Genomic DNA, 18,445 nt, shown 5'->3' with positions numbered 1-18,445 from the left:
TTAAAGAGTTTTCATCTCACTATTAATCACATTATTTCTCACTCCTTTGTCAGAGGAAGAATTTATAAATGTCAGTAAAGTCCTTTTTATGCAGAAATTATTGAATTTAAATACATGCTAATTGCTGCTACTGATAGCTCTATCTGCAACAGGATTAAAGCTGTTACAATATATTTTAAGAGTCTTGGCAGATGAGTGTTCTTATAATCATCACATTTTAGAGAACTTTCTAAATCACGAGTTACATGAAATAAAGAACCTAAAACAAATTAGGCAAGATCGTTTCATTTGTACGTATTATGTGCCAGGTATTTTTTTTTTAAGTAAAAAAAAAAAAAAAAAAAAAAAGAAAGATTGTTTCAGTGGGCTTCCCTTTCCCTCTGGGGCCTATTAAATACTATACAAACAAGTCTGCCTCTTACTTTGGCTTATTTGGCATTGGTACACACCTCTTAGGCAAGTGGGGCGAGCTCTCTAGAACTGGCAGTCTCGTCTTGAACAGTTTGTTATTCATATTTCAGTCCTCTTTTTTTCACACCTGTTTTTCATTTCAGGATATTAGAGTATCTGATGTTGATCAAATCAATGGAAAGTAGACTGGGATACAAGCATTTCAGACTAGCACATTAGGACTGGGTTTATCTCACTCACTGGCACAAGCTGTATGATATCTGAGTGGGAAAATATTTGTTTAGAAATGTCTTTTCACCTCTCTGTCAGGCTTACAATGGCTTGCCAGGCCAAGCATTGAGCAGAGAAGAAAGGCATCCATTTTGAGAAGCCACATACTTTAGATGACATATGCAGAAGCAACGTGCATTGGCATTTCATCATTTAGAATCTTATCCAAGTGCCAACATTTATCCTAACCTGGAAGGGAAGGGTGCCAAAGTAAAAAAATGTGTTTACTTTGGCCTCATGAAATTCATGCTTAGGCAAATCTTAGGGGTATACAGTCTTCTGTACGTTCATGCATAACACCTATTACTGTTAATAGGAGTTACCACATAGGTCCAAAAGAAAACATAGCCTTTAGAATTGAACTTAGACCTTGGGGATCAAAAGATCTCCCCAGCTAATAGCTGACAGGAATTGTGCAGTCTCAAATTTGCTCCCTGCTAACCTGACATCATTGAATTTGGAGAAGCAGAGCCAGGTTCATTCAGGGGTAGCAGAGACAGAGAAAGTGAAAACAAAAATTGTTTTGAAAATAAAAGTGATTATAAATCAGGCTTTTAAATTAAGTCACAGAAGTCCCTACCTAATTATATCATGAAAACAAGTTCCAGCTCATAGTTCTTAGAAAAGAGAAGGTTGTGACAGATTTATTCTTGTTTACTACTTTCAACCCCAAGCACTCTTGATTAATTTTTCTCAAAACAATTAAATTAGACTCAGCTAATAAAATAATATGTCAATTTGGAGATCAATTTACTTTTAATTTTCAGGGATTCATGGTAAGGGAAATCAGATGGTCAAAATAATCTGACCTATAGAACAACACAAATTTTGATTTATATCCCATCACTAACCTTCTCGACCCCAGATGTGAACAAGGGGCCAGCGAGTTACTGAAGCAACAGAGTGTTGAGAAACTGCTGTGGGCGGAACATTGTGTGAGGTGCTGAAGGGAGACAGATGTAATAGAAAAGTATAGTTCTTGTATTCAAAGAAATGTATAATTAAGGCTGAATGTCAGTACAAAGCCTATGGATAGGTTTACATTTACTTTTGTGCTTTGACCTTGCATCTCTCCTTTGAAAATGATAGTGAACTAGGGGATAAGGGGGGGGGGGGCGGGGAGTAAGGTCTTCAGTAGTCCATTAATTGGGGGTATGCAAAGATCTCTGAACAATTAGAGCCCTTAACTGTCTTCAGAATAGGATAGGAATTAAGAAGACAAGATTTGAAAATAGATAAACCTGAACCTGTCCCTTGAAACTTTGCAAGCCCCTGTTTTCACAATTGTAAAATGGTAGCAATAATTTTCAGGGAGGTTGAAGAAATTGAGTAAGAGAAAATATATGAAGAATTTAGCACAGGGCTTGTCAGATAGCAAAGGTTCAAGTAAACAGTAGTCTTCATGGCCAGGTGCAGTGGCTCACGCCTGTAATCCCAGCACTTTGGGAGGCTGAGGCAGGCAGATTACCTAGGTCGTGAGTTTGAAACCAGCCTGGCCATCATGGTGAAAACCCATCTCTACTTAAAAATGCAAAAATTAGTTGGGTGTGGTGGTGGGCACCTGTAATCCCAGCTGCTCAGGAGGCTGAGGCATGAGAATCTCTTGAACCCAGGAGGCGGAGGTTGCAGTGAGCTGAGATGGCACCACTGCACTCCAGCCTGGGCAACAGTGCAAGACTGTCTCAAAAGACAAACAACAAAAAAAAAGTAGTCTTCATTATTATTAATGACGGATAGTGGCTAACATCCATTCAATAGCTAATATCCTATGCATGGAATGTTCCTGACTTTCTTCTCTAGTATTTATTGGTGGCTCAATTGACCACTCAGGGAGTGTCAAATACAACTGTATAACCTTGGTCAATTTCTTCTTGGGTTCCATCCAAAGACTGACTCTGCAAACTGCCCCTGCTGGAGGTGTCGGGGTTTGGGGGTGGGGTGAGGTAAGGGGGTGAAGAGTCATGCTGTACTCAGTGAGGATTACAACCAGGAGCATGTGTTAGCCAAGTTAGAGCCACTGCAGGCACCTCCTGGCTTTGTACCTATTAGGACTGAGTAGCGTTGTGTGTGCCAGGCTGGCCCCATGGGTATCCTTAGTAGGTCATGTGAGTGTTTTCACTGTGTCCCTTCTAGACTATGCAAACTCCAGTAATGGGAATCTCGTTTTGGAATGAAGTGTTGTTTTCATACAAAGGAAAATACAGTAGCTAGTTCAGACTGTTCCGTGATATAAGAGGCAATAAGCCCTGCTTAAAAGGAAAAAAGCTTCCAGAAGTGAAATCACAAATACTGCATTATGATGGGTTGCAATAAACATGGGTGTGTGTAGAAAGAGGATGTGGCAACACTTTTGTCTCCTGCCATGTCAACTGAGGTGATGGGAAACATGACAGCCTAAAAGAATTAAGGGTAAGTGGTTGGAAAGAAAAGCCAGTCTTGGAGTTAGAGAGAACAGGTGAATAGTGCCATCACAGAGTTTCATTATTTTTGTGCATGTGATTAAGATTTGACTTGGGAATATCATTAAAGTGGAGAGCTTGAGAAATGTCTAGAAATATGTGAACCAAACTGTGTGCAGCTTAGATTGATGCAGAAAGAATACTTTTTTATACTTGTAAATGTTTTGATACAAATTAAATATAGAAAATACTACATTTTCTATCTAAGAAGGAAGAAAAATAATCTGTGGACTTTGACTCCTAAGCTCTGAAGACACATGCTAATAATAATTGGCAAAGGTATTTGTTTTACTCTGTAAAGTTAAGAAATTAAACCCATATGCAGGTGTCTAAAATTCGATGGATATGCAAGTGTCATGGATGAACACAGGAAGTGTAAAAGCTGTTCAATCTGTCCTGCCACTAGTACCACCTAGTGGTAGCCAAGAAGATGTGTAAGCATCTTTTTAAAAATTGCTTTAAAAAATTGTAAAAGCAATGCATCAATAAAACTCATTGTTAAAACAATTGAAACATGCACAATACTTCAGAGTAAATTGTCAGGGGTCTTTCAATTCCAGTCTCTCCCAACCCCACTTGTCTTCCTTATCAATAGTAATCTTGCCTTTCCTATGCATTTCCTCAAATTTCAGCCTCTCTCTCCCCTATCCTCTCTCTCTCTATGTGCTTAACACTTTTAGAATACACATGGAATCATTTAATCACATATTTTATGGGGTGATGTTTTTCACTTAACAAGTATCTTTAAACTTATTCTCTAGCACAGTAGAAACTATTGCTAATGGGCCCAGACACTAGGAGTTGCTCATAAGCTCAAGCATCAGGTCTGCTTTCAGATTCTGAGCTGGAAGAGTTATGTGGCTATTGAAAATGCCTTCCCTGGATGAGGTTCTTGACTCAGATTAGCCTTTATCAGACATGGTCAGCTTCCCACCTCCTTCTTCCCTCCTGTAGTCTCATGGTCTGTTACTCCGCCTCAGAGACCCCAGCTGCCATCATCCTCATTTAGCTTCCCCGCCCCTCACCACTGCAGAAGACTCTGTTCTCATCTCCTGCCTCCAAACTGCCTCCAGGAAGATTGCTTCATAACTCAAATATCATTCTATGATTTTACATTTAAAAACTTCCCCTGGTTCCCACTTTCTGTAGAACTAAAACTGCTCAGCATGTTTAGAAGGCTCCTCATAGCCTCGCCCCAACCCATGCCTCTCTTCCCTATGCCAGCCACCCAGAGTTCCTTCTTCCAGAGTGGATCATATATTTTCACATGCCAATACCCTGCAGTACCTTCTCTATGCCTGAAAGCAGCTCAAATATCATCTATGAAGCTGCTTCCAATTCCCACAGGCTCCTCCTCTATGTTTTGATGTATTTTGTATTTTTCCTAGTATAGCACTTGCCTCATTTTATTGTAATTATTTGGCTATAAGCAACTTGATTACTTATCACACTCCTATTGCTATCTCCTGCCTCCAGGGGACCTGGCACATGAATGTTTATTGAATGAATAAATGAACTTTAATAAGGAGTACAGTGAGTAAACCCTAGGGTAGTGTTTTCCAAACTTTAATATGATAAGAATCACCTAAAGTGCTTATTGAAATGCAGATGCTTTGGATTTACCCTCAGAGAGTTTGCTCAATTTAACAGGTCTAAAAAGGTAGAGTTTAGGAATCTACATTTTAACAAGCATCCCCAATAATTCTGATGGCCTGTGAGAAGCCCTCTCCTAGAATGCAAAGCAAATAATTTGGGGGCGGGGGGGAAAGAAAGAACATTTGTTCCTCATGATGGCACACATTGAAGAATGTGCTTATTCTTCACATTCACATGTAAGAGAGATCCCTTGGGGTTGTTGTTCCAGGCACTCCTGAGAATAGATAGATACCAGAATAAGTTTGAGAAAACCACAGTTGGCTGGGTGCAGTGACTCACACACTTTGTAGTCCCAGCACTTGGGGAGGCCAAAGCAGGCGGATCTCTTGAGGTCAGGAGTTCCAGACCAGCCTGACCAACATGGTGAAGCCCCATCTCTACTAAAAATGCAAAAATTAGCCAGCTGTGGTAGTGGTGCACCTGTAGGCGCAGCTACTTGAGAGGCTGAGGCGGGAGAATTACTTGAAGCCGGGAGGCAGAGGTTGCAGTGAGCTGAGATTGTGCCACTGTACTCCAGCCTGAGTGACAGAGCGAGACTCTGTCTCAAAAAAAAAAAAAAAAAAAAAAAAAAGAAAAGAAAAGAAAAGAAAACCACAGTGAAGCGAATTCCGTGAAGACTATAAAGAAGCATCAAGCTCTGTGTAGAGGGCTAGATTGTTTCTTTGTAAGGACAATTGTCATCAACTCCCATATGTTTGTTTTGTTAAAATAGCCACTATTTAGCCAGGCCCAAGCTGTTTTCACTAATACATTGCATTTGTGTCAAGCTTCTCTTTGGATGTTCTCCAAGCGTTTTAGCAGCTTTAAGCCTGTCTTCCCTTGTTCCCTGAGGGAGGAACAAGCACAAGTTCACGCCAACTCATTAGAGAGGCATTGCTCAAGAGCAGCTCCTGGGGCACCAGATGCAGGCAGGAGCGAGGGAGTGGGATCCCTTCCAGCCCCCTCCCCTCTGTGCTGTCTCATTTTCCCCACCCCCCCTCCCAAATGCTCCTTATTGTCTTCAGCAGGTGGTCTCCACCCCTGCCTTCAAGTCTGCTCAGACAATCTCCCTCCCAAGATAGATAAGCTCCAAAAAGATTCACAGGTTCTAGACAATGCAGAACTGCCAAGGACCACATTGGCCAAAGCAATACCTTCGTACAATCAACCTTAAGGCATTTTCCAGAGACAATGGTAAACGTGGATTAGGCTTTTGATCAGAAGGCAGAATGTTCATGACCAGCCTGGGCAACATGGTGAAATCCATCTCTACAAAAAATACAAGAATTAGCTGGACGTGGTGGTAGCCACCTGTGGTCCCAACTACTTGGGAGGCTGAGGTGAGAGGATCACTTGAGACTGGGAGGTCAAGGCTGCAGTGAGCCAACATCGCACCACTACACTCCAGCCTGGGCTGTTACAGAGCAAGACCCCTGTCTCAAAAAAAAAAGAAGAGAAAAGAAAGGCAGAACCTTTAGGCAGCAGATGTCCACCAGATGCATGTGTGCATGTGTGTGCGTGTGCACGTGTGTGTACAGCCATGAGTTTTAATACATGTATAGATTCATTCAACCACGGCTGCTATCGGGATACAGAACAGTTCCATCACCCCTAAAAGCTCCCTCCTGCTACCCTTTTGAGTGTATCCAAGCTTCATTTTAAGGCTTTAGTCTTATAAAAATGTTCAGGGAAAGGTTAAATGCTATAGAAAAGTTAAAGGTAGTCTGTGTTCAATTATTTGAAGAAACTTGTCATTCAGTGTTAGATTATTTCTATAGGGTGAGGACAAATTCCCTTGACCTATATAGGTACTTAGGTTGTCTTTCCAGGCAAGTTTGGTTAGCTATCCCATCCTACCCCAGGAGCTATCTAGTCCAGGATAAACTCCCTTAGTGGAAGCCTGATTATTTAAAATTACATTACCATACCCATTATTTTTAGATTAATTAATAGGAATCCAACATCATTAGCTTGTAGCCATGAAAACTCTGAAAACAGACTCTCAGCGTGGTCATATGAATTGCATTTCAAAGTGTAACCATCTAGATTTGGGGGGAAATTAAGGACCTTACACACACACACACTCATATACACATCATATAGATCTACTTCACACCAAACACAAGCCTAAAAAATAAACTGTGAAAAGATCAAGATTCCAACTGGGTTTTGAGTTACAAAAAACAACATTAGTATTTTTAATTTTTTTTTTTTTGTCAAAGAAGGTGACTATCTGATAAAGGTAAAGGAAAAATCAGCTGTTTCAGTTTTGGGAAATTCATAATGCTCCTAAGTTTAGTGGGCTTGTTGAACTTTTCTGAACATTCAAATATTTTTGTCAAATAATTTTGACATTTCAAATTCTGCTTCAAGCATGGAGGGAGGAGGTTGCCACTAACACCATTGTTACCTCTTGGGTCATCGTCCCCCTTGGGATGGTCATTTCAGTGGAAGGAAATACCCTTGGCTATCAGAGGCCAAGGGTCTGTAAACTTCTAGAGGAGGGTAAGCGTGTTGGAGTCATACTGATTTGGATTTTCATTCTGTCTCCTCTATTCACACTAGATATGTGACCTTGGGCAGGTAGCCTAACCTCTCTGAGCTTAATAGCCTCATTTTAAAAAATGTAAATCATATGTAATTTTCAGGGTGGTTTTGAAAATTAAATGAGATCATATATATACAAAATGTCTGCCATACAAAAGATAGTCAATGGATGCTAATTTTGACTTTCCTTTCCCCATTTAATTCATCTCTCTACCTCCAAATACAGCCTCATCAAAACTAGGTCAGTTACAATTTATCTTATTTTTTAAGACCATGGAAGGAAAAAAAGATGGTTTAATCCTTCTCCCAATCCACCTTGTGACTTCTGACTTTCCCTGGTAGGCAATGATTTCTTAGAACCAACTTCAAACTATTACTTTTTTCTTTTTGGAGAAGTTTTACTTTACTGTCTTCAGTAGAAAAGAAGAGTAGGTGGTCTGGATTCCCCAGATGCGGATCAGGAAAGGCAAAGTTATGCTGCAGTAATGAACAACCCCAGAATCTTAGTGATGGTTTATAGAATAGTTTATTGTTCATCTCTCCACCCCAAAAAAGCAGATTGATAACAACATAAAGGACAGATAAGGGATAGAGCAAATATAGCAAAATGTTAACTGTGAAATCCAGGTGATAGGTATGGGAATGTGTCTTATGCAAGTCTTTCAACTTTTCTATACATTTCAACATTTTTCACAATAAAATATTGGGAGAAAAGTTTATTTCTCACTTATGCTATGGGTCCAACAAAAGTTGGCTAGGGTTCCATGCCGTATCTTCTCACTCCAGGACATAAGATGATCAATCATCTCGAAAGTGGCTATTTGCCATGGCAAAGGGAAAAAGAGTTCTGTTGGCATTGCACAGACTGTTGGATAATTTCAGCCTGAAATGACATGTGTCACTTCTGCTTACAACTCATTAGCCAGAGCTACCAGTACATGGCCCTAGCCCAGGCCATGGAGGTCAGATCCTATCATGTGCCTTGATGGGGGAGGGCTGGAAACATTTGGTAAGCAGCACAAGTGATTACCCTGATGAAAATAAACAACTTCATAAACTTCAAAGAATAACATACCTTAGGACTATCATCATTAATAATACGAACGTGACAAGGCAAATTCACTGGAACAAAGTCAGTAAGAGAATTCAGAAACTTTTTTCTTTCTCATCCACTTTCCTACTTTTAGTCTCCTTTAAAGGGAGCAGGAGAACTAACCCCATAAAGGCTGATATATTGCAAACTTCTTGCTGGCTAGTTTGCAACCGGTCAGCCAGCTAGCCAGCCAGCCAGCTCTTTCTAGAATCTCATCACCTTTTTGTTGAGTCAGCTCATCTTCCCTGAGTCAGTAAGATGTGGAAGCTGTCCAGAGATCTTAAGAAAAGCAGAAGTTAGGTTGAGGGTTGTAAAGCTTTTCAGAAATAGGATAATAAAATATCTGAGTAAACAATATTTCAATATTTTTCTTGACTCAACGTTTTAGAGGAGTCAGGAAAGACTTCATAGTGACATTTAAGCTGGCACTTGAAGGCATTTGCAAGGTAGGAAATGGAGTAGGGCATTCCAAGCAGAGGGAACAGGCTGTGCAGTGGCAAGAAAACTGCTTTGGACTTGGTAGATCTGCAGGAGAATAAGAAATTCACTGTAACCAGAGACTAGAATGCATGTCGGGATTACTGTTAAAGTAGGGCCAGAAATACTGTATTTTTCATTTGTTAGCAAGTGGAGAATGAAATACCCTACTTGTTAAGGAAAAATTTTAGTCTTACCTAGTGCTCTAACTGTAGTTAACATGGCTTCAAAGAGAAAATATGTGCAAGTAATTTGCTATAAAGAGAACTATAGGCAAATGAGTTTCTAGCAACCGAATACTTCTGTTTGTTGGCAACAATTGTTGGCAACAATTAATATATCCACAGTAACTTTCTTTGGGAAAACAAGCTACCTGCTAGGCTGCAAACAAATTAAGGCAAAACTACCAGGTTATAAAAACAAACACTGCAGGAGAGTGGGCAGGTAATGAGGTGATTTTAAATGAAATACATTTGTCAAGAGAACAGTGATGGGGAGAAGAAAAACAAGGAACTTTACGTGTGATATATCATTTAATCCTAACACGTGTTGTGAAGTGAGTGTTATTATCACCATTTCATAAATGCGAAAACTAAAGATCAAATAAAGTAGCTTCTTATAAAATGAGCTGTTTAAATTTGAGCCCTTATTTTTGAATCTCTGAGACATTTTTCCTCTGTAAAATGGAGACATGACACATGCTGCCTACCTCACAGGGCTGTTAAGAGGATTAAAAGAAATAACAAAAGAAACTGACATCATTCTTGACCTTATCTTTTAAATCAGAAAATCTTAAGTTTTCTGATTGTCTTGATGTCTGTATATTCTTCAAAACTGTGTCTTTATATAGGAGACTTAAAATGCCTGTTTGTGGAAAAAGTCTTTCTAGCATATCTTAAAATATACTATTTTAAACTATTTTTAAATAATTAAAAATGTTACCTTTCCAAGCATCAAAATAGAGTATAACCTTTGGCCATTATCTGAAATCCATTCATGGAATATTTTAGGAAAATAAGTTTTATTTTTTAAACTCCTTTAGTTTCTCTCTTGGCATTTTAAATAATTTTGTTTGAAAACGTATCACTCCTTTTCTTTTACTTTTTTTTTTTTCTTTTTTTTTTTTTTGAAACAGAGTCTTGCTGTGTCACCCAGGCTGGAGTGTAGTGGTAGGATATCAGCTCACTGCAACCTCCACCTCCAGGGCTCAAGAGATCCTTCCACCTCAGTCTCCTGAGTGGCTGGGACCACAGTTGCACACCACCACGCCCAGCTAATTTTTGTGTTTTTCAGAGACATGGTTCGGCCATGTTGCCTAGGCTGGTCTCAAACTCCTGGGCTCAAGTGAGCCGCCTGTGTTGGTCCCCCAAAGTGCTGGGATTACAGGCATGAGCCACCGTGCCTGGCCTCCCTTTCTTTCTTAATGAAATATACCGAATAATGATGTTTTGTGCCAGGAACTGTTCTAAATTTGTAATGTGCATTAACTTATTTAATCCTCATAACCATTCTGCAAGGTAAATACTATTATCTCCATTTTCCAAATGAGAAAATTGAGGCACAGAGGTATTAAGTGACTTGCCTAAAACCATTCAGCTAATAAACAGCTGAGCCGGGATTTAAATTGAGGTATTTTCACCCAGAATCCTGAATTTTTTTTTTTTTTTTTTTTTTTTTTTTTTTTTTGAGAAGGAATCCCCTCGGGAAGCCCAGGGCTGGAGTGCAGTGGCGTGATCCCGGCTCACTGCAACCTCCTCCTCCTGGATTCAAGTGATTCTCCTTCCTCGGCCTCCCAAGTAGCTGGGATTACAGGTGTGCTCCACCATGCTGAGTAAATTTTATATGTTTAGTAGGGATGGGGTTTTGCCATGTTGGCCAGGCTGGTCTTGACCTCCTGACCTCAAACGATCTACCCACCTCAGCTTCCCAAAGTGCTGGGATTACAGGCGTGAGCCACCACACTTGGTGGAGAATCTGAGTTTTAAACACTGAACCATGATACATTGCTGATGATAATGGGCCCTCTTTCTAAATTAATCAGGAATATCATTATGCTTATCAATTTTTGATATCTACAGAAACTACTGCGGTTTTAGTACAGGATTGTGTACCTACAGCATAGAGATGTCCCCATCTGCTATTCTTTTGACTTACTTTGTCTGCTTTTTATAGTTTTCTGTCCTCTCTGAAAAAAAGAATATTTTCAGTATATCTACTGTAGAGGTAGATATTGTCTTCTTCCAATTGTTCTACTTCCAATTTTGTAAGAGTCAGAAACCAGATCACCCCACCTGTTAGAACTGTGTCTAAAATAGGAGTCATGAGGACTTGAGAGAAGACCCAAGCCTTTAGTGAATGGACTTTGTGACATCTGACAGGGATCTTTATTTTTTGGCATGTTTTCTGTTCTTAACTGTGATCCAGATAGTTTAGATGGCTGGATAAGTGACTTCTCAATAAGCGAGGTGTCACAAAATATAAACTCAAGGCATTTCTATTCTTCCACCTGTTCAAAAGTGTTTTAGTCATCATCATAATTGGAAGGATGGCCTAGTTCCTCAAGCTTCTGGGTAGCCATCTGATGCTTGGAGGTAGAGAGACGTGGCTACAACTCGTGTAAAAATAGCCCTTCCAGATGGCTGAGGGGCAAAGTTACAACTCAGCAGCTCGATATAGCTGAGCACTCAAATTTTGGAGTAGGAGGAGAGCTATGTGAAAAGTAGCCAGAGAGACTGGGCTGGAGCCCAATCATAAGTAGAACAGTATATGCCAGGAGAGATCACTTAACGTGCAGATTAGCTGTTAAGTTTTTCTGTTACTTCATCTCCATCTCCTCCCCACCTCCCTTGATTCAACCTGACTTCTGGCCCTAAGGGAACACATACACATACAACATACACAGATTTGCACACACACTTTCCTTTTTTTTTTTTTAAGGAGTGTAAAATAGAGGTACAAACCATAACTCTCAAAAGGCTTCAGAATTCTTCTAGTCTACCCCTTTGTTTTAGAGCTAAGCAAACTGAGACAGAGAAAGGTGTGGTGACCAGGATGTGAGCAGGACTCACACGCTCCAGGTGCTCTGCCAGGGCTCATCTTCTGGCTCGTTTGTGGGACAGTGTGAGCAGTTATCCCAGGACATGTTTCCTCCATGTCTGCCTTGACTCATTTCAAACTCTAAATAAAGCCTTTAGTTAGAAAAAAAAAAAAAGTATGGGCCCAGTGCGGTGGCTCACACCTGTAATCCCAGCCCTTTGGGAGGCCAAGACAGGCAGACCACGAAGTCAGGAGTTCAAGACCAGCCTGACCAACATAGAGAAACCCCATCTCTACTAAAAATATAAAAATTAGCTGGGCATGGTGCTACGTGCCTGTAATCCCACCTACTCAGGGGGCTGAGGCAAGAGAATTGTTTGAACCTGGGAGGTGGAGGTTGCAGTGAGACAAGACCATGCCATTGCATTCTAGCCTGGGCAACAGAGCGAGACTATCTCAAAAAAAAAAAGAAAAAAAAAAACCTATGGATTATTGCAAACGTCATGATAATGTCTCCACCCTTAACACAAATACTCAAGCTCTAGTCACTGGCTTGGAAAACTGTTTCACCAGTGAAAATATTTACTAACCAAAGTAGTAAATATTAAATTAAAATGTGTAGTTCCCACTTTTTATTTTAAATCTTTTAATCACTCTGCATTTCTATCGGATATTCTGGAAGAAAACCTAAGCCTCTGTAGTAAATCCATTGTTTTAAATATCTCAATGTCTGTTCAAATAATTGAGTGTTGGTTTTAAAAAAACAGTGATTAGGAATGGGTTAGTACTTATGTTTTAGCAATTGTAATGAAGACTTTTTTTTTTTTTTTTTTTTTTAAAACAAGCTTATTGAGAAACATGTTACACTCCTTTAACATCATTTATGATCCCCAAAGGCAAGGCATTGCTGTTCCCTGGTGGCTGCACAGCATCACTGCAGGTAAGCTATTTGCAGGTGGAAAAGGTGTTGAGTGCCAGCCTTTGAAATTCAGTTCTACAATGAATCAACTCTTTAAAATACTCCCAGCAGCTTGCATTTTCTTATAAGAAGGGTTTACAGGTAGCAAAAACAAACAATCCCCAACCAACTTTTTCCAACACAGTAGGATTTGTGCTGCCCAAGTAAATATTACAATATTATTGGAAAATAGCATGTTACTTTTCAAGAGGAAGTTTCTTGACTTCTTATGGAATTTATCCTTAAACTGTATGGTATATGGGCTTTGTGCAAGGTGCTGGAAGTAGGCAAGGAGGCCTCAACCATGATGTACACACACTATTATAGCACCATTGCTCTCCTGCTACTGAACCACATAGCTCACCAACTAGGGAGGGGTCACCACAGAAAGAGTAGTGGAGCGAGATAGGGACAAGCATTTTTTGATTGCCCACCAAGCACCTGGGCCTGTGCTAGCCCTGTTAAATTTGGCTGGAGCAATCCTGCTAAAAGGTCAGACTTGATTCATGAATAGGTGTGCTAATTCTACTCCAGATACATTCCCTCATCCTGGGTAGCATAGAGGCCTGAATGAAGCTGGCCTAGAGCAGGGATCCACCTGCTAGATAGCTATTGAGGGCATGATTTTCAATGCCTTTATTAAGAAATATCAAAAGTTGGCCGGGCGCGGTGGCTCAAGCCTGTAATCCCAGCACTTTGGGAGGCCGAGACGGGCGGATCACAAGGTCAGGAGATCGAGACCATCCTGGCTAACACGGTGAAACCCTGTCTCTACTTAAAATACAAAAAACTAGCCGGGCGACGAGGCGGGCGCCTGTAGTCCCAGCTACTCAGGAGGCTGAGGCAGGAGAATGGCGTAAACCCGGGAGGCGGAGCTTGCAGTGAGCTGAGATCCGGCCACTGCACTCCAGCCTGGGTGGCAGAGCAAGACTCCGTCTCAAAAAAAAAAAAAAAGAAATATCAAAAGTTGATTACAGGTCCATATGCAGTTTTACAAAGTTCAAGTGAAGAAGAATGTAGGGATGCCATCAATGTGCATGTCTGAAGACTATGGAAGCTTGTCAAAGGGGTAACCCTACAACTCCTGTCACTTTAACAATGGTCCACGGCAATGCTTTTCCCCCATTTCTACTAGGCTAGGCCATTGCACAATACCTTAAGTTACTTACAAGAGTTTTAATACATTATAAATACGTACATAATTGTCCTTCTGGTTTGTTATCATCCTTCCCTGAAAGAGTGGAGCTGTTGATAGGAAGCACAACATTGGAGCCCCATTCGCTGCTGTTTGTGTTACATTTTCACAAAGCCTGCTTTGAAAGCTGACAAACACTGCAAATTACATGTTACCGTATTACACATGGGAGGACCCATACACATGGTTATTTTTAAATTTAACATTGAACAAAAAAAAGGAGGAAATCACTTTACTTGGAAACAAAACACCATAGTCAGTCAGTGGAACAGTCAAGAGCAAGATAAGCCTGCCAGTGCCACTGAACTCCGGTCACGAGTGGTCAATAGTATGACTGAGAACAACTGGATGCAGGAACATCAGCACAAAATACAGACGGAAGTATTCTCGGGGGTGGTACATCACCATCTTGAATGTGAGGGATATTGTATCAGAGGGGAATTACACTTTCAAAATAATCAGGGCTAGTAGGTCATCGGGACCAGATGGGGAACAGCAGTGGTGCGGCGTGCCTTGTTTAAGGCTTGCGCTGGTTTATCTAAAAGTGGGTTTCTGAAAAGATTGTCCAGCAGCATCAGAAAGAGCCACTTTCAGAGGAAGGACTCCTTGTTCACCCACATCAGACTGCGTGTCTCGTTGGGCTTGCATTCATACTCAATGACGGAGAAGGGGCTTCCCCACTGGCAGTGATCCCGCTTGTGGTAATTGTAGAACTTGACTTGCCACACCGTCTCGAAGGTCCCGATGTCTGTGAACTGAGGGAAGAGAAACATGCCTGATAAAAACCTCATTCTGCCATGAGCAATAGAAGAGAGCTAACATTAGTGTCATAGCTCCTGGATAATCAAGCAGACCCAGTCCGGATTCTCTTGGTCTGCAAGGCTCGGAAGCCTTTTCTTTAGTGTTCTAGCTCCCTCCTTTGTGATGGGAGATATTTTCCTAAAAAGCTGCCTGTAAACCATTCTTCTCTATAAAATCTGATTTCCATTGTATGTGTGCCACTTGCCATCATATTGCTTTTAATAAAAATAACTCCAAAGTTTATCTTGTTTTTCAAGTTTAATTTTTTGAAAACTTAGAATTTTAAAGCTTACTCTAAAATGGCCCCTGCTGGCCAGGTGCAGTGGTTCATGTCTGTAACCCCAGGCTGAGGCAGGATGCTAGCCTGAAGCCAGGGGTTCCAGAATAGCCTGAACAACAAAGCAAGATTCTGTCTCTAAAACAAACACCATGTTCACCCCCAAATGGTCCCTGCTACAGAAGGGGAATGGCAAAGGGAAAAGGAGGAATAAGGTTTACTGGCTTTTCTCAAAATACAATGGTACAAAACAACCTATGTACAATACATCTACATAAGATATAATTTCCACCATTAGTTTTAATTCCAAAGAAAAATACTTCATTCAAAGTGATAACCAAAAATATTTCATTGGAAGTGTTTGTTAAAGGCTCTATTTTAACTACTAAACATTGAGTACTTATAAGTCAGGAGTCCATGCCTACATCTTGGGCTTATACATTATCCAAAACCATATTTGAGTATCTACTATGCATGTATAAAAATTTGTATAAGGCAGGATTGTTGCTCTTAAGAAGTTTGCATTCTACTTCCAGAAGGTAGGCCCTGTAAATCACTGCACAGAGCGCTCCTGAGGTATAAAGTACACATCTCTTGCCGCTGAGAAGAGTACATGGAATACCCTGGAGGCCACTGGGCAGATGCTCAAGTGGCCTGTGGGGTAGCCTGACCCTGCTACTGCCTTCTGGAGCTATTTAGGGGATCTGGCATTAAACCACATGATGCCTGTCGTTATTTTCTCCTCTGACCCTCCCCTGTCATGGGAGGGGACAGGGACTGACTTGGCAGTATTCTTAGACTTGTCATGAGCCAGAAGACGTGGACAGAGGAAGGCAGTGAGCATTAGGAGTCTTATGCTTCTTGCTGATACAGGAGGAGGGTGATCAGGTGCTTCCCGGATAGCTTTCCAAGATGCTCTCAAAATTATATCTTGCACCATTGCCTCATCCTGCTAATTTGATCCCAAAACAAGATCTAGGCTTTCCTTTGGGAAATTTGCTCGATTTGAAATAGTGGATGATATACCTAGAGTCCACAGACCTCCCAGGTATGAAAGTGAATTATCTCTTTTTAGAGATTCGTGGCTTACAGACCTATATAAGCATACAGTAGCTTTATTCACAATAGCCCCAGGTTGGAATTGACCCAAATGTTTATTCACCTGTTGATAGGCAAGTTTTGGTATATTTATAAAATGGCCTTTTGCTGAACAATACAGGAAGACATGCTGATTCAAGGAGCAACAGGGGTGGATTTCAAAGACATGCTGAGCAAAATAATCTAGGCCCCCAAAATACATACTGTATGAGTCCATCTACACAGTGACAGAATGCAATCTACACTGACAGGAAACATCTGTGGTTATCTAGGGCCAGGGTGAGAAGGGGAATTGATGCAAATGTACAAGAGGGAACTTTTTAGGGGTGATGGAAGCATTCTACATCTTGATTGGGGTGGTGATTACATGGCTGTACATATATGTTGGTCAAAACTCATTGAACTGTATGCTTAAGATGAGTCAATTACATGTAAACTATACCTCAAAGTTAAGAAAAATAGAAATATCCATTTTTAATGAGCTATAAGAAAACAGGTATTCTAAATGCTGCTAATGGGAATTGAATTAGTCTTTTGGAAGGATCATTTGTATGAAGCTAAAGGTGTGAGTACATTCAGGCCCAGCAATTCCATTTATAATTTATCTTAAGAACATCACAAAGTTTAGAGTAGTAAACAATGCAACACTAAAGGTCCATCATCAAGGCACTATTTGTGGCATATCTATATAATGGAATACTATGTAGTATTTTAAAATGTAAAGTATTTAATACAATTTTTATTTTATATTGTTACATGAACTAAGCAGAGTACCATGAAGAACATGAAGTATTAATTCAATTAAAATTATACTTGGCTGGGTACAGCACCTCACACCTGTAATTCCAGCACTTTGGAAGGCCAAGATGAGAGGATCGCTTGAGACCAGGAGTTTGAGACTAGCCTGGGCAATATAGTGAGACCCTGCCTCTACAAAAAATGTTTGAAAATTAGCTGGGTTTGGTGGCACACCCTGTGAGACTGAGATAGGAGGGTTGCTTGAGCCCAGGAGTTTGAGGCTGCAGTGAGTTATAATCATGCTACTGCATTCCAGCCCGGACGATAAAGACCTTGTCTCAAAAAAAAAAAAAGAAAAAAAAAAGTATATATATGTGTGTGTGTATATATATTTAATATTAGAAATTGTGATAGACTGTTTTTATTTTTTCCTGTGTTCTTTTTAAATTATTATTATTTTGAGATGGAGTCTAGCTCTGTTGCCTAAGGTTGGAGTGCAGGGATGTGATCTTGGCTCACTGCAACCTCTGCTGTCCAGGTTCAAGCAATTCTCCTGCCTCAGCCTACCGAGTAGCTGGGATTACAGGCATGTGCCACTATGCCTGGCCAATTTCTGTATTTTTAATTTTTATTTTATTTTATTTTGAGACAGAGTTTTGTTCTTGTTGCCCAGGCTGGAGTGCAGTAGCATGATTTCAGCTCACTGCAACCTCCGCCTTCTGGTTTCAAGCAATTCTCTTGCCTCAGCCTCCTGAGTAGCTGGGATTACAGGTGCCCCCCCCCCCGCCTGGCTAATTTTTTTTTTTTTTTTTTTTTTTTGTATTTTAGTGGAGACAGGGTTTCACCATGTTGGCCAGGGTGGTTTCGAACTCCTGACCTCGTGATCCACCAGCCTCGGCCTCCCAAAGTGCTGGGATTACAGGCGTGAACAACCGCACCTAACTGATTTTCTTCTATGTTCTTATTTGTATTTTCAAAAATTTAATGATTACTAGAAAAAAAAATTAAACCAAAACTGTATTTCCCAAAAGTATTACCAAATAGTCATTATCCTTAACATAAAGGACTATATGCTTTATTAGTAAGTACTACTAAGAACATTGGAATAAAAAATTGGAACAGTTCATCAAAAAAAAAAAAAAAAATTGGCTGGGTGCAGTGGCTCATGCCTGTAATCCCAGCACTTTGGGAGGCCAACATGGGAGTACCACTTGAACCCAGGAGTTTAAGACCAGCTTAGACAACATAGTGAAACCCTGTCTCTACAAAAAATTAAAAACATTAGCTGGGCATGGGAGTGTGTGTCTGTAGTCCCAGATACTCAGGAGGCTGAAGTGAAAGGATCACTTGAGCCCAGAAGGCAGAGGTTTCAGTGAGCTGAGATCGTGCCACTGCATTTCAGCCTGGGCAACAGGGCAAGACCCTGTCTTTAAAAAAAAAAAAAAAAAAA

General features: G+C 40.5%; 1 protein-coding gene across 3 annotated transcripts in view; it reads right to left on the bottom strand.

The window, feature by feature from the left end:
* Window positions 1-4,690: 4,690 nt before the first annotated feature.
* CNRIP1 (cannabinoid receptor interacting protein 1) overlaps window positions 4,691-18,445 on the bottom strand; it is a 32,577-nt gene continuing 18,822 nt past the window's right edge. For 2 of the 3 annotated variants that reach the window (XM_017853792.1, XM_017853791.1), the window contains one exon: window positions 14,043-14,836. In XM_017853792.1, coding sequence (XP_017709281.1) covers window positions 14,672-14,836 — 165 coding nt within the window. In that variant the 3' untranslated portion in view covers window positions 14,043-14,671. Of the gene's footprint in view, window positions 5,011-14,042; window positions 14,837-18,445 lie in introns of those variants that run through there. The other variant, XM_017853793.1, reaches the window with a different exon arrangement.

Source organism: Rhinopithecus bieti, unplaced genomic scaffold, assembly GCF_001698545.2.
Source record: "Rhinopithecus bieti isolate Rb0 unplaced genomic scaffold, ASM169854v2 scaffold_36315, whole genome shotgun sequence".
Taxonomy (NCBI): domain Eukaryota; kingdom Metazoa; phylum Chordata; class Mammalia; order Primates; family Cercopithecidae; genus Rhinopithecus; species Rhinopithecus bieti.
Note: the sequence above shows the minus strand (reverse complement) of the source record. Positions and strands in the feature narration are given on the sequence as shown.